Source organism: Brachypodium distachyon, chromosome 3, assembly GCF_000005505.3.
Source record: "Brachypodium distachyon strain Bd21 chromosome 3, Brachypodium_distachyon_v3.0, whole genome shotgun sequence".
NCBI classification, from domain to species: Eukaryota; Viridiplantae; Streptophyta; class Magnoliopsida; order Poales; family Poaceae; genus Brachypodium; species Brachypodium distachyon.
The window spans coordinates 6,456,179-6,468,980 of NC_016133.3; the positions used below are offsets into that span (position 1 = coordinate 6,456,179).

The 12,802-nt window shown below is 47.3% G+C and overlaps 1 protein-coding gene across 3 annotated transcripts; it reads right to left on the bottom strand.

The window, feature by feature from the left end:
- Positions 1-5,999: 5,999 nt before the first annotated feature.
- Positions 6,000-9,634, bottom strand: LOC100843975 (putative transcription factor bHLH041). 3 transcript variants are annotated; one of them, XM_014900667.2, is made up of 6 exons: positions 9,267-9,634; positions 8,957-9,176; positions 8,822-8,836; positions 7,873-8,718; positions 7,256-7,681; positions 6,000-6,488 (listed from the first exon to the last, which is right to left on the bottom strand). In XM_014900667.2, the coding sequence occupies exons 1-6, from the start codon at positions 9,590-9,592 to the stop codon at positions 6,390-6,392; spliced, it is 1,932 nt and encodes a 643-aa protein (XP_014756153.1). In that variant the 5' UTR covers positions 9,593-9,634; the 3' UTR covers positions 6,000-6,389. The 3 variants fall into 3 exon arrangements, with proteins under 3 accessions (XP_014756153.1, XP_024316465.1, XP_024316466.1); XM_024460697.1 differs by having other exon boundaries at positions 8,822-8,887; XM_024460698.1 differs by lacking the exon at positions 8,822-8,836.
- Positions 9,635-12,802: the final 3,168 nt, after the last annotated feature.

Consider the following 12,802-nt stretch of genomic DNA (forward strand, 5'->3'; position numbering starts at 1 on the left):
AAATCTCCTTTTCTAGAAAGAAAAAAAAACTGCGGGCATTCAGATCCTTGTCATCCTTCCATACCCAGTTGCTTTCATTTCTTGCCTTGCCTTGACCACGCTTTTCACTTGGAGTGTTCTTCCTTGGAAGCGAAGTGTTGTTGTCCCTTCCGATCGTTACAAAAAGGTTGCTTGGCTTGCGTTTACTGATGCCCGGTTTGAACTTTGAAGTTTAGAGACCATTAGCTTATACTCCCTCCGTTCCATAATTCTTGTCGAAATATTACATATATCTAGACGTTTTTTAGAAATAGATACATCCATTTTTGAGCAAATTTGATATAAGAATTATGAAACGCAAGGAATACCTTTTGCTGAATGCTTATTTTGGAACTGTGGTATAAAGCAGTCTTAACAATTTTGGTTGCCCCAGCCCACCCAATATGTTTGACCGGCCGTGGGCATGATCTTTTATGGAAGTTTAAAAAAAATTTGATGGAAAGCCGTGGGCATGATCAGAAGGTTCCTATCCTCATATTGACATCAAGTGGAAATTTTTGTCTTCGTCATTTATGTTTATCTGCCTTGGCTGACACTCGCTTGCAGAGACAGACGATGCATAGTCTTCGCCTCTTTCTAAATCTCTATCCCCTCAGGAAGATTCAACAACCAATCTCCAGAAGTAAGACTTCGTAGATTCAGGTAACCATCGTGTGTACCTTTTGTTAGCCACACTCCGTATATAATAATCTTATTCACGGTGAAAAATTCCTTTAAAGCAAGAGCACATGTCCTAATTCCAGCTAAAACATGATTGCAAGCAAATTCTTCAAATGTGCAAGCTTTCTCCTCCACCTGACGCTTCTGTTTGGGCAAACCTGCAGTTAACATTCAAGGTTACATCACAAGGACAATATTTGTTCTCACATCAGATGTGAAGCCTTGTGCTACTCGCTTGACTCTATCATATTTGGAAACTGCAGTCAGTCTCTGATGTCTTTATCCAGTCTTCTGCTTATGCCCAGTGGACCCTATTTAACGCCAAGCGGAGCGGCCAACAACAGCCACGGTCTTCGTCAGGTTGCAGTGCCATCACTTCACGGGCATCAGCAATTGACCCGGGGAAGAAAGGCACGCATTTGTGATCTTGTGAAGCGGACCTCTGCTGATTAACTACAACGGCGAACCCTCCAGCTCAACTCGTCAGCAGAATCTGATATGCCAATCAAGTGCGCATCCAGGAAATTTCTCATGAAAGCTCGTGGAAGCTGCTATATGAGCACGGAACGTTCCATATATACAGCAGAAGTTTCTTACTCAGTATGAAACCTCGTACTTGCCTCCAAGTACACGGTTGTCAGTTAATTAATTCCGTGGAGATCTTTTCGTTTTTGTATGGGAGATTTATCGCACCTCTTTTTCTACGGATGTCAAGTTTTTGATGGATCTACTGGAGATCTAGTCCATATTTTCCGTTGCTTGCTTTTGAACATTCTCTTTTCCAGGGCAAGTCAGTGTTCCAACAGAGCGGGCTAGCGGCAGGCATGCTGCTTAGCGGGGAGCAGATCGGTGGGTGGGTGATCGCAATCTGGCGTGGCTCAATTGAACGGAAATGCATGCCTCTCACGTGTCCTAATGCAACTTCGGTAGTACGGAGTAGTACCTTTTTCCAACTAAAGTCGCCGGACTTCCGAATTTTCAGCAAATTTCATGTCTAGAAGTTGTTGTTGGAGCATCTCGGGCAGATCTTCTATCGACCCCCCGATGACAAAACAACCAGAAAAAAATAAAAATAAAATCTTCATAAGCTCTAACTTTTCAGTATAGAAAGGAATTACTTCCCATTGTGACTTTTCCAAACCTTCCCTCTTGTTGACAAACCTAGAAATGTTCTAACTTTGTCCTGAGTCAAAATTTAAAGTTTGACAAAGTTTATAGAAAAATCCATCAACACTTACAACTCTAATTAGTTTCGTTAAATCCATCACGGTATATATCTTTGCCCCATTCTTTTCGGCTGCAGCTTCTCCAGAAACCAGCTTCAGCTGAATTTCTGTGGGAAGGTGCTGTCACAGGAAGCTCTAGAAACTATCCAAACCACTTCTTTGTAGCTTCTGAAAATTTAGCTTCTTGTCTGATCTGAATACAAAATGTCTGTAATACCCCTACATTACACTAGTTTCATGTTTAGTTAAATAAGATAAAGTGCTAAATGATATTATAGACTGAAATTATGCACACATCTATTTATCGCCATTTGGTATCCATACATTCGGCTATACAACATCAGTTCATCCATCTAAGTTCATACGCATGCATCAGTTCATACAAAATTACAAAAGCGTCAATTCCATTGGCAATAAAGCATCAGTACCTCGAACGGATTTGCTAGGGAACAGTCGCCTGAGAAACTTGTTTTCTCAGTCGACAGCGCAAATGAACGCAAATATGTAAGTGAATAACCAATTGAAATCAGCAAAACGTGATTGGTCTGGTGGTTTGTGGATGGTCGCTCTCTTGCAGAGGACAGAAGTTCGATTCTCAGCACTGCAGTTTTTCATTCCTTTTTCTTTCTTTTTTTATTTTTGGTTTCGTTTATAACTCGTTTTGTTTTTTCTCTTAATTTTTTTAGATATGTGCATTAACGTAAAATAGCGGTATAACAAAATAACTATAAAAAAAATTAAATTGCAGGTGAAATTTTAGGTGCAATTTTAAAAATTGGCACTGAAATTTGGGGCAATTTAAAAATTGCACGTGAATTTTTATGTGCGATATTTCAAATTTCTAGGCGATTGTTCCCTAACAAAATTATTATGTTGTTGCATGTTTCTTCCACTCTTTTGCATTTTATTTTCTCCATGTACACAAGTGTAATTTTTATGTTTACTTTTCAATAATTACAATTGTAATCTTGCATGCTGATTTTTTGCAACTGCAACTTAGCTTTAATATTTTAACCTAGTTGTTTCTCACAACGATAAAATTCAGCTGCACAAAAATTAAAACCCATTTGCCATTCACGTAGTCTAGATACTGCATGCTTGATAGGTCTGAACGTAGAAAAGCTCAGAAATTTTACTATACCGGAAGATGAGTTAGCACTTTAGTAGAGATTTGCTCGAGGGGAAATCCACTGCGATCTACAACGCACAAAAACGATACACCGGACTGGTCGACTGAGAAATAGAGTACGTTTTTCCCAATTGAGTGAGCTGCAGTCCCATCCTTCTCCTCTCTCCGTGCTTTATCAGAGTGATTCACGTCATTGGGATGCTGTAAGAATTATGCACTAGCAACCTGACTCTCCAAGGGAAGGCACTAGAAATAGGCCAGGCTAGGCTGTCGACTGAGAAACGAAAATTCTCAGTCGACTGAGCCCTAGTTAGTCCCTTACTTGAACTGGCAGCTACTCAGCAAACATCCAGAACCATGAATTGCATCCCAAAAAAAATGAACTGCGACTTGTACAGCGCAGGGTTTGCAAGAACTTCAGAAATTTCAGGGTAATGCTAAGCCAAACTTGCAGATACTACTTGTAAACACAAGAATTAGGAAGAAGCAAATCCAAATTCGTTCTTCATGCACGCACGGAAGAGGATCTGGAGGGGACTGTCAGGCTTGGGGCACAGATGCAAATTGATCCAGTGGGAGGCGGCAGCAGGGCAACGGCCGACCGGATCTGGAGGTTGCCGTCGGGCTTGACGAGATGTGGCGGATGGGGTAGCCGGAGTCGAGCTCCTGGACGGCCGGCGGTGGGGTAGGCGGCGGGGAAGATGGGGAAGCCGGAGTCGAGCTCCTGGACGGCCGGTGGTGTGGAGGAGGCGGGGCGGCCAGTTGCTGGGGAGATGGGGAGGAGGCGAGGCTGCCGGAGGGGGAGAAGAGGTGGGGCGGGGGAGGATCATCCGCGGCAGGGATGCGAGCTTAGGGTCTGTGTGGTGATTTGTTTCTGCTCGGCTGCTCGCTCGGGTATCGATGGGGAAAAAACGTCGCGGCCTGGAACTTGGCGGTGGCACTTCCGTAAAAACGGTTCGCCGTGAGGGCAAGCCCGGAAATGCCGTGCGGAGAAGACTTTCTGCTAGAAGCTCTTTTTACGCACGATTTGGATTAGGTTTTTCCCAGCAGTTAGTGGCAAATTTTTCCTTAGTTTGGGCTTCAGCTGAACCCAGCAGGTGGTCTAGAAGCCCAAAAGAAGGGGAGCCTTTATTTGATATTGCAGTGTTACTCCAACTTGGTCAAACTCGATGAAGTTTGACTTAGGATAAAGTTAAGTCATCTGATATTTAGTAACAGATAAAAAAACAGATACACTCATAACATTGCCTCTACATCAGCTACATATCTAGATACGCATGTACCTAAAGTGTACATGATGTGTCAACCATAGACATATTAGAAAAGAGTAAATTGCAAGAAAACACCACATTTGGTGCAATGTTATAGGAAAACCACTTTTTAAAAAAATACAAATCAACACCGATTTTTGGGATAGAAGTCGCTCTGACCACTAATCTCTCGGTTGAGCGCGTTTTAATGGGAAATCTCGCAGAACACAAAACATTTTACATCTTACCATTGATTTTATTAAATTAATCAATCACAACCATAGATCTTGAAAACACTATAAAAAATTGCCACATATGTCATTCTGTAAAACGCCTCTTCGCCCGTATCCTTGGAGACTAACTTGCACATATCGGGAGAACCGGCCCCACGGCCACCGGCAAAATCGTCCGTAAAATCTTGCCACGCGCGATGCTAGCCACTCGTGCCTGGGCTCAATTATTTTGAGCTATGCCCACCGGCATGCAGTGTGTCTCTTAGAGCATCTCTGACGTATTCCTTATGTAGCCCCGCTCCATAAATATTTTGAATTTTGCGCGAAAATATGCTCCGAACGGGCCCCCTTAAAAAACTAGGCATGTAAAATGTTTTTAGGGGCACACAAAAATTCTTGTCTGCATGCAATATCTAAAGCTCCGGCAACCTTTTATGGTCGACCAACTCCTCATTTCTTCCACCTCCACCACACGTCTGCCACCACCTAATCTGGCCAAATCTGCTCGAGCCCGTCTGATACGGTAAAACAATACTAATTTATGGGATTTGTTCCGCCCAACGCAAAGCGATACCGTGAAATAGTTTTTAGGTGTATATTACACGGCTTTTACGGTTTTGCCGTATAAGAAACCTGCTAGAGATGTTCTTATGCATCAGATGCAGAGATAGATATGGACAAGCATGTATGCGTCTTCCGATTGCTCCATCCGTTTCAATACATTGCTTATAATCTACAGATTTTAGACGATTCAGCTTTGCTTTCTCAGGTAGTATTGCACACGGGAGACCGATCAATGTGGATGCTCCGTCTATCTTTAAGTAATACACCGTATAATCGCTTGATTTATTTTTGCTTTCTCCAGGTTGTATTGTGCAGAGGACACCGATCAACATTGTGGAACAAGGGTTGCGAATTCATCAACGCTATGTGTACACGAACATGCAAGTATATTCCACATATACTTGCATGAATAATATTGTTCTCAGTTTCTCTTGAGAACGATAAAATTTTGCGATTTCCAAGGTGTGCACATTATTCTGAGGTTTATATTTTACTATCAATTAGACCAATATAGTGGTTTGATTTTTTTAATGACAATCCAATAATTGTAATTTTTTTGTGCCACACAAACTAAATACTCCATATTACTGCCGTATTATTGTTCTAACTAGTGGTCAAACTTAAATCTCAGAATCCTAAAAGTGGCATGGGCGGAGATAGTAACACGGTGAAGAATTTAGAACTCCATCTAGAGTTATCGCCATGTCGGTTCGATTTTTTCAGTTTTTTATGCTATACAATCGTGGAGTTTTATTCAATATAGCGACGATTTATCTTCGGGTGGGTGTTGTAAGCTACTCCTCTTTTCTGGTTTGTAACTCAGAGAGAGATTTTTATGAATATTTTGGCCAACAACATGAGTGATAATATTTGGTTTAAGTGTATGAAAGCTATACGATTTAATTTGAAAATACGTTTTAGTACCAAACTACAAATTCAACGATATTACTGATGTGTCAAGATTACCTTATATACTACAGTATTGATCTAATTGTCGGTCAAAATCTGACTCGTGTCTCGCGAATTGGAAAAGGGTGGAGTAACAGGGAGGATCGGTACATGTCTGCTGTCTTGCTGCTCCCAATCCATGCCAAAAAGCGAAATACAACTACCGTCTACAGTTACTCAAAGAACCACCAACGCACCAACGAATCCAGAGCACGGAATAGAAGACGGAAACGTCACGCCTCGTGTGCCCTTGGACTCATAACTTGGCCGATCCGGACCCCACCTTGCATTGCTAGCTGACACGAGCGACCAGCCGAGAGGGCGGGTCAAAGCTGATGCGCTACGGCGACTCGTCGTCGTCGTCCGACGGTGTCACCAGACCCTCGACAGCCTTCGCCACAGCTTCCCTCAGAGACGCCTCGTCCAATTCACCCGCAGCCTGTAACAAAGATTCACAGCCCAGTCAAATTCCACCACCCGTATCCTCAAAAAGCTAAAGCAGCAGAAGACTTGCTATAGGAATCTTCAGAAAGATGGTTCTTCAATACCAAAAAGGTCCTTTATGCCTAATTCATACACCATGAGATCGCAAATTGTGCAGACAAAAGACAAGATTTCAAATCAAATTCGAAGTTTGGAAAATTTGACCGGAATCGAGGGTTCCCGGCCTGTCCTCGGGTCAATTCTGACAGTAAAATCTGCACAAGAGACATGTTCACCTTGTGTGGACAGTATCAGCAGGTATTCTAACCAAGCTTTCAAGCGTACGAGTTCCACAGTAACCAGGCCAAGTCACGGCGATTGTAACAGCCCTCGGTTATCATTATCTCTCTCTCTCCATTTCCTTTTCGTGGTGGAGAGTAAAATTAGATCATGAAACTGACATGTATATATTTCAACGGTGCAGTACTGATTGCCGGACGAAGCTTCTGAAAAGGAGTGGAATTCCCATGGAAAAAAAAGCGGGATCAGGATGCCGTGATGGCCGTGACGTCACCCAAGATCCGGACAAGGCGGTCAAGTTCTCTCGGACTCGAAGAGTATTCCGCCGGCGGGGCCCCCAAAACCCCCAAATGGGATCCCATGACTTATCCCTTTGACTTTGACCTAGCTACTAGCTAGGAACGGCCACAGCCACCAGATCTCGGCGTCTAATCGTAACCGCGAGTAATAATCACGCAGCATCAAAGTTTGTTCGAATCGTACCGTTGCTCGCAGTGTCATGCTGGCCTGGGCAATGCCGCCGCCGCCGGCCGCCGGATGCCTGCTGGCGTCGACGGCGACCACCGTGAACCGGTGGCCCGTTTCCTTGAGCAGCCGCAGCACGCGCGTCACCAGCTCCGACAGGTCACCGCCTGGCGCCGCCACTCTTATGGTCACCTCCCGGGACACCGGTGTCGACGATGTGGACGCGCCGGCGCCGCTGCTGGTAGACACCTCGACTAGAAGCCCTTGTTGGACAAGTGCTTGGTCTGGACGGCGACTTTCTCTGGAGGAGCTGCCGTTGACGATGGGTCGGTAGACTTGCGCCGCCGCCTCGAGGGCTCGGTTCTTGGACTCGAGGTCTGCGATCTGGGTTATCAGGATGTTCATGTACTCCAGCGTGTTTGCCAGGACCGTGGCCTTGTCGTTCTACATTGCGCACGCAAAGCAAATTAGTTTACAGCTTTTGAACATCCTTCAAAAAAGAAGGTTGTAATTGCTGACAGAGGGTTACTGACAAAGTAGGAGTCCGTGCAAACATTCCATGCAATGTTCCCTCTAACTAACCAACATTGGTCATTGATCAGTAATAAATTCATGGTAAATTAACATACACCTACCTTTGATCCGGGAGGAAGAAGGCCTCTGAGCGCCTCGAAGCTCTCGTTGAGCCGCTCCCGCCGCCTCCGCTCCGATATCATATGGTGCAGCTGGCTGCTCGACGGCGCCGGCGGCTGTGCGGCCTCCTCCTCCTCCACCTCGTCTCGCCGCCGCTGCACTGCCGCGCCGGCCGCGGCGCGCTGCTGGTCCTGGTGGTTCTGGCCGTAGCCGCACTTGAGCACGTGCATCCTCCTGAGGATGGAGATGCCCCGCTTGATCATCCGCTGCCCTGCCGCCGCGCCTAGGCCCGGCGCACGCCTCGGCGCCAGCGCCGCGTTGTACGCCCGGAACGCCGTAGTCGTCGTGCTCGAGCCCCGGTGCGCGCCGCGGCGGGTGCCGAAGAAGGCCGGCATGGAAGAAGAAGATGGCGAGGAGGAAGAGGAGATGACGGCCAGCATGGCCTGCGCCATGGCCGCGTCGTCGGCCTCCGCGCTCGGGAATTGCCCGTGGCCATAGGCGGCGTGCCGGCTGAACAGCGGGTGGAGAAGCGGCTGCTGCGCTAGCGAGAGGTCTCGTGGAGACGGCGTGGCGGAGGACGCCGCCATGGGCATGGCCATTGTGGTTGCCGTGCTGCGGGGGAGCGAGGTCGAGGCGCCGTCGGCGGCCGGGCTGCCGACGGAGATGGAGGGGATCGAGGAGGATGAGGACGAAGGGCGCGTGGGCGGGAGCTGGAGCAGCTCCTCGAGCAGCGACTGCTGGAAGAAGTCCTCGGAGAATACCTGCTCCACGCTCGCCCGCAGGTTGTTCGTCGGCGCCGACACGCCCATCTCGATCTCGCCGCTCTCGCATCCCACGAAGGCCGCCATCTGCATGCCATGCCACAACCATTATAACATACAACAGCTCAGCTTCGTTCCAATGTGTGACGACATTCAGGCGAGATTACAAAAGGGGTAGACAAGAACAAACCTCAATGCCAGCTTCCTGAAACACAAGAAGATCACACAAGCATCGATCAGCATTGAATTTTCCCCACTGGACCACGGGATATATCTCGATTATTGCAATCGTGAATTACTATCATGAGCATGTCTATTTGCTGACCTGGTAGAACTGCAGCTGCAACGGCAGCGACGCGGAGGCGGCCAGGTCGTGCTCCGGGAGCTCCATGTAGGACCGGCCTTCCCGGAAAGCCCACCCGGGCACGCACCCGCTCTCCACGCCGCAGAGCGAGCCCCTGTACGCCTGGAACAGCGCGCGCCCGCGGTCGCCCACGTCGCCCCGGAGCCACGCGTCCAGGCAACACAGCAGGTGGCCGCGTGACCTGCATGCATGCGCCAGCACAATGCGTGGAGATTAGAGACGAGGCGTTGAGAGCCGTTGATCAAATAATGGAGATCGCTGAGAGATGAACCTGGCGGAAGAAAGAGGAGGAGGAGGCAGCAGAAGCTGCTGTTGCTGGGCGGCGCCGGGATTAATTGGGGCCCAGACGCAGATGTAGGCGCAGCCGGGGACGCGCGCCGCGGCCTGCTGGAGGATGCGCAGCCGGGATTCCTGGCCGAGGACGAAGAGCGTGTCCATCATATCATTCCCAGAACAGCACGGCGGCGAGAGATCCCCACGGCGTCCATGGATGATCGATATCTGCTGGTTCGTTGTCAAGTGCCGTCGCCGATCCATGGCTGGGTCGGTAGGTATATATATACACATACGACCGGGGGCGGAGATGTGTGTATGCATGCATGTGTGGACGTGAGTGGAGGGAAAAGTATTAGCAGGAGTACCGAGCTAGGAGGAGGAGTATAGTAGTGCGGTTGGGGAGGGAATTGAAGATAGCTAGCCGGGTTGGGTTTGGCTCGGGGAGAATGGATGGAGACATGGGAGGGATGGGAGGGGGGGTTGAAAAGTATGAAAGATGCTGCCAAGTCTTTCGTTACGTTCAAAGGTGGTGATGGGCTTGAAAAAGGGTCAAACAAGGTGGGTTGCTGGATGGATGGCTCATGATCGATCTTCGGTTCAGCCTCTCGTCCCACCCTTAATTTTGGCCTCTCGAAAGTCGAAACCCAGATCGAGTAATTGCCTCTTGTGTGTGTCCAGATTCATGATCTAACCAACGCAACAAAAAAATTGATATGATGGAAAAGACTAGTCAGTTTTTAATATAAATTGTGAAAGTGTAAACTCAAAATTATGGTGTCTTAAGAGGCCAATATATGGACGGAGGGGTAACAATATTTTTTAATATAATTGTGAAAGTCAGGACTTGAACTTAAAACCTTTGCTCTGATATCATGTCAAGCTTCTCTTATACATTTTTGGGATTTTTATTTCTGTGCCCTCCATTGCTTAGTTCTGCTCAGTTTTGTCCAAGGCTTAAGACATTGCTCGCTTCTACCCTTCGTTCCTTAGACAAATGCTCACAGATACCCTCACAGCGCACCTGTTAACGGTCAAGACGCTTTGACCGTTTGCTGCTGACGTGTGGGACCGGGTTAAACCCTGACTGGTGGGGCCGACCTAGCTACTGACATGTGGGGTTGAAGCAACAGGAAAATGATCCCTTTGACTGTTAGAGGAAATGATTAATTTGCAAGTGGGTCCAACGTCGGAAGGAAAAATCTGACGGCTTCTGGCCACTGCCTCGCCGACGCTTTGCCGTTGCCGAAGTTGGTCTCCTGTGCGACACAGGCTAGGCAGGGGGTGGTGTGTCTAGAAGGCGCAAGGCCGCTGGCTTGTGCGGCGCGGCAGAGGGTGACACTAGGAGGCGGGGCGATACAGAGCACAGGAGAGGCAGGAAAGAGGGGCAAAAGAATGGGTAGGTCATAACGAATCTGACAAAGGCGTTGGAAGGGGTGGAGAAGCACTGCCGCGAGATCCTCGACGCCGGCGGGTGGCGGGCAGAGAAGAGCAGCGACGCGGGGATGACTCGGACCACGCGAGGCTCGATGAGAATCACTAGAAGGTTCAGAGTGATCAGGTGGAGCTGAGGGAGGTGGCGGTGGAGTCCGAAGGTCGCCGGAGAACGAGATCTGCTCGGTGGCGGCTACCGGCCGGAGCTGAGGAAGACGATTGTGACGCGGCGATTGGAGGCACCTCGGGTCGATTACTTCCGCAGGAAGGATCCTCGAGCCGATGCGGGTCTCTTGGGCAAGGTGGAGCGCCTCATGGAGGACGCTGGCCACGACGGCACATGAGCGCGCTCTGGACGGCGCGAACGCCGTTTGTGTTCTGGCCAGAATAGAGCACGATAGGATGCGCGGCTTGCGGATATAGCTTCGGCATGTCTACGAGGTCACGGAGGCAAGGTTTAGCGGTCGAGGGGAGAAGCGACGGTGTCACGATGGACGGCAGAAAGAGCGGCCACGAAGATGCCCATCCCATGATCCGGCGTGCGCCTGACAAACTATACTAACCGAGCTAACAACTTGCTCGTGATTGCGTACATGCAGCCAAACACGCAGGCAGCTGCAAACGCCAAGATAGAAAATGATTGCTCGTGATTGCGTACATGCAGCCAAACCACTTGTGTCATTTTGGCATTATGAACAAACATATGAACTCTGTCTAAAAGTGCACTAAGCAGCATGAAACGATTGTTGCCCCTTCGTGGCCTCCTTCGGTCGCATGGAATGCGCTCATCTGCATGTACGCAAGGTGCGGCCGCCATGCCGACGCCCCCAGGGTGTTCGATGAAATGCGAGGTGCCTACTTGCACGACCCAAAACCGCAGCGCACGGTATACCAGTCCTCGCAGAAAGCCAAAAAAACGTGCGTCTGAGCTTGTCCTCCGCGCCTGCGAGATGCCTACCTACGGCAACGGCTCGGTCAGCCAGCCGCATGGAACGCGCTCGTCTGCATGTACGCTAGGTGCAGCTGCCTCGCCCCCCCCCCCTAGGGTGCTCGATGAAATGCGCATGCTGTCGAATCATGTCAAAATTTGAAAACTCGTCGCATGACTTTGTATGAAAGGTCATGCACAATTGGCATTAGTCCTCCATTGTAATCTACTTAGTATGGAAGTTGAATATCTTACTTGGAGTACTTCCTTCATAAAAAATGTCAATTTTGACACCTAAAAAAATTAAATTAAATACGTATAGCTTAAAATTAAAAACTTTACTTCGAAATCTTGTTTAGAATGATAAGACCCATGTATGTGCAAAATTTGGTGAGGAAATAAAAATTGAGACACTCATATGCCCTAAGATTCATTCATTTAGTTTAGAACTCATTAAACTTCATACGTGATAGGCCATTTTGTGAAGAAAATTTCTTCCATCATGTTTAATTTGAGGTTTATACTTTTTCCTAAACAGTAGTACACATAAAATGACCCCATGCAAAAGGATTTCAGTTTTTGATATTTTTTTCATTTTACAAATTGTGGTCAAACTTGCATGCATGACTATTTCATGTTAGGGTTTGGTTCTTTCAACTTTATTTCCTCAGGGTAGGTACAATCATACTAGCACTGCATAAAATGATTTTTTCCATATTGTTTGAACAATGTATAACACACTTGTAGTTGAAATTTTAATTACTTAAGGTAAATGTCTAGAAATCCATTAAATATATTAAAAATAGCACAACACCTCCAAAAATCATGAAAAATCAGCATTAGACCTCCATTATAATGTAATTAATATTCAAGTTGAAAAATTCAAACTATCAATCTTATTTCGGGTACTTGTTTCACAAAAGATGGCATATTTCACACTTTAAAATTTTTAATAAAAATTTTATCACATAAAAATAAAAAATCTAGTTGGCAATCTTGTGTACAATTGTGAGACCTATGTTGGTGCAAAATTTGGTGATGAAACAATAAACTGAGATATGTATATGCCAAATGATTGCATCCAAACCCCTCCAAACCCCCAACTCCAAACCCCTCCAAACTCAGCTCCAAACCCTCAGCTCCCAGCTCCAAACCCCCAGATCCAAACCAAG

What these genes read in the sequence shown, in the direction of transcription:
- LOC100843975 (XM_024460697.1), bottom strand. Translation starts at nt 9,592, where the DNA reads ATGCATACACACATCTCCGCCCCCGGTCGTATGTGTATATATATACCT. An exon ending in TGCAGCTGCAGTTCTACCAG is followed by an intron (nt 8,888 to 8,956) that starts GTCAGCAAATAG and finishes CCCGTGGTCCAG; the next exon opens with TGGGGAAAATTCAATGCTGA. An exon ending in GCATGACACTGCGAGCAACG is followed by an intron (nt 6,489 to 7,255) that starts GTACGATTCGAA and finishes TCTTTGTTACAG; the next exon opens with GCTGCGGGTGAATTGGACGA.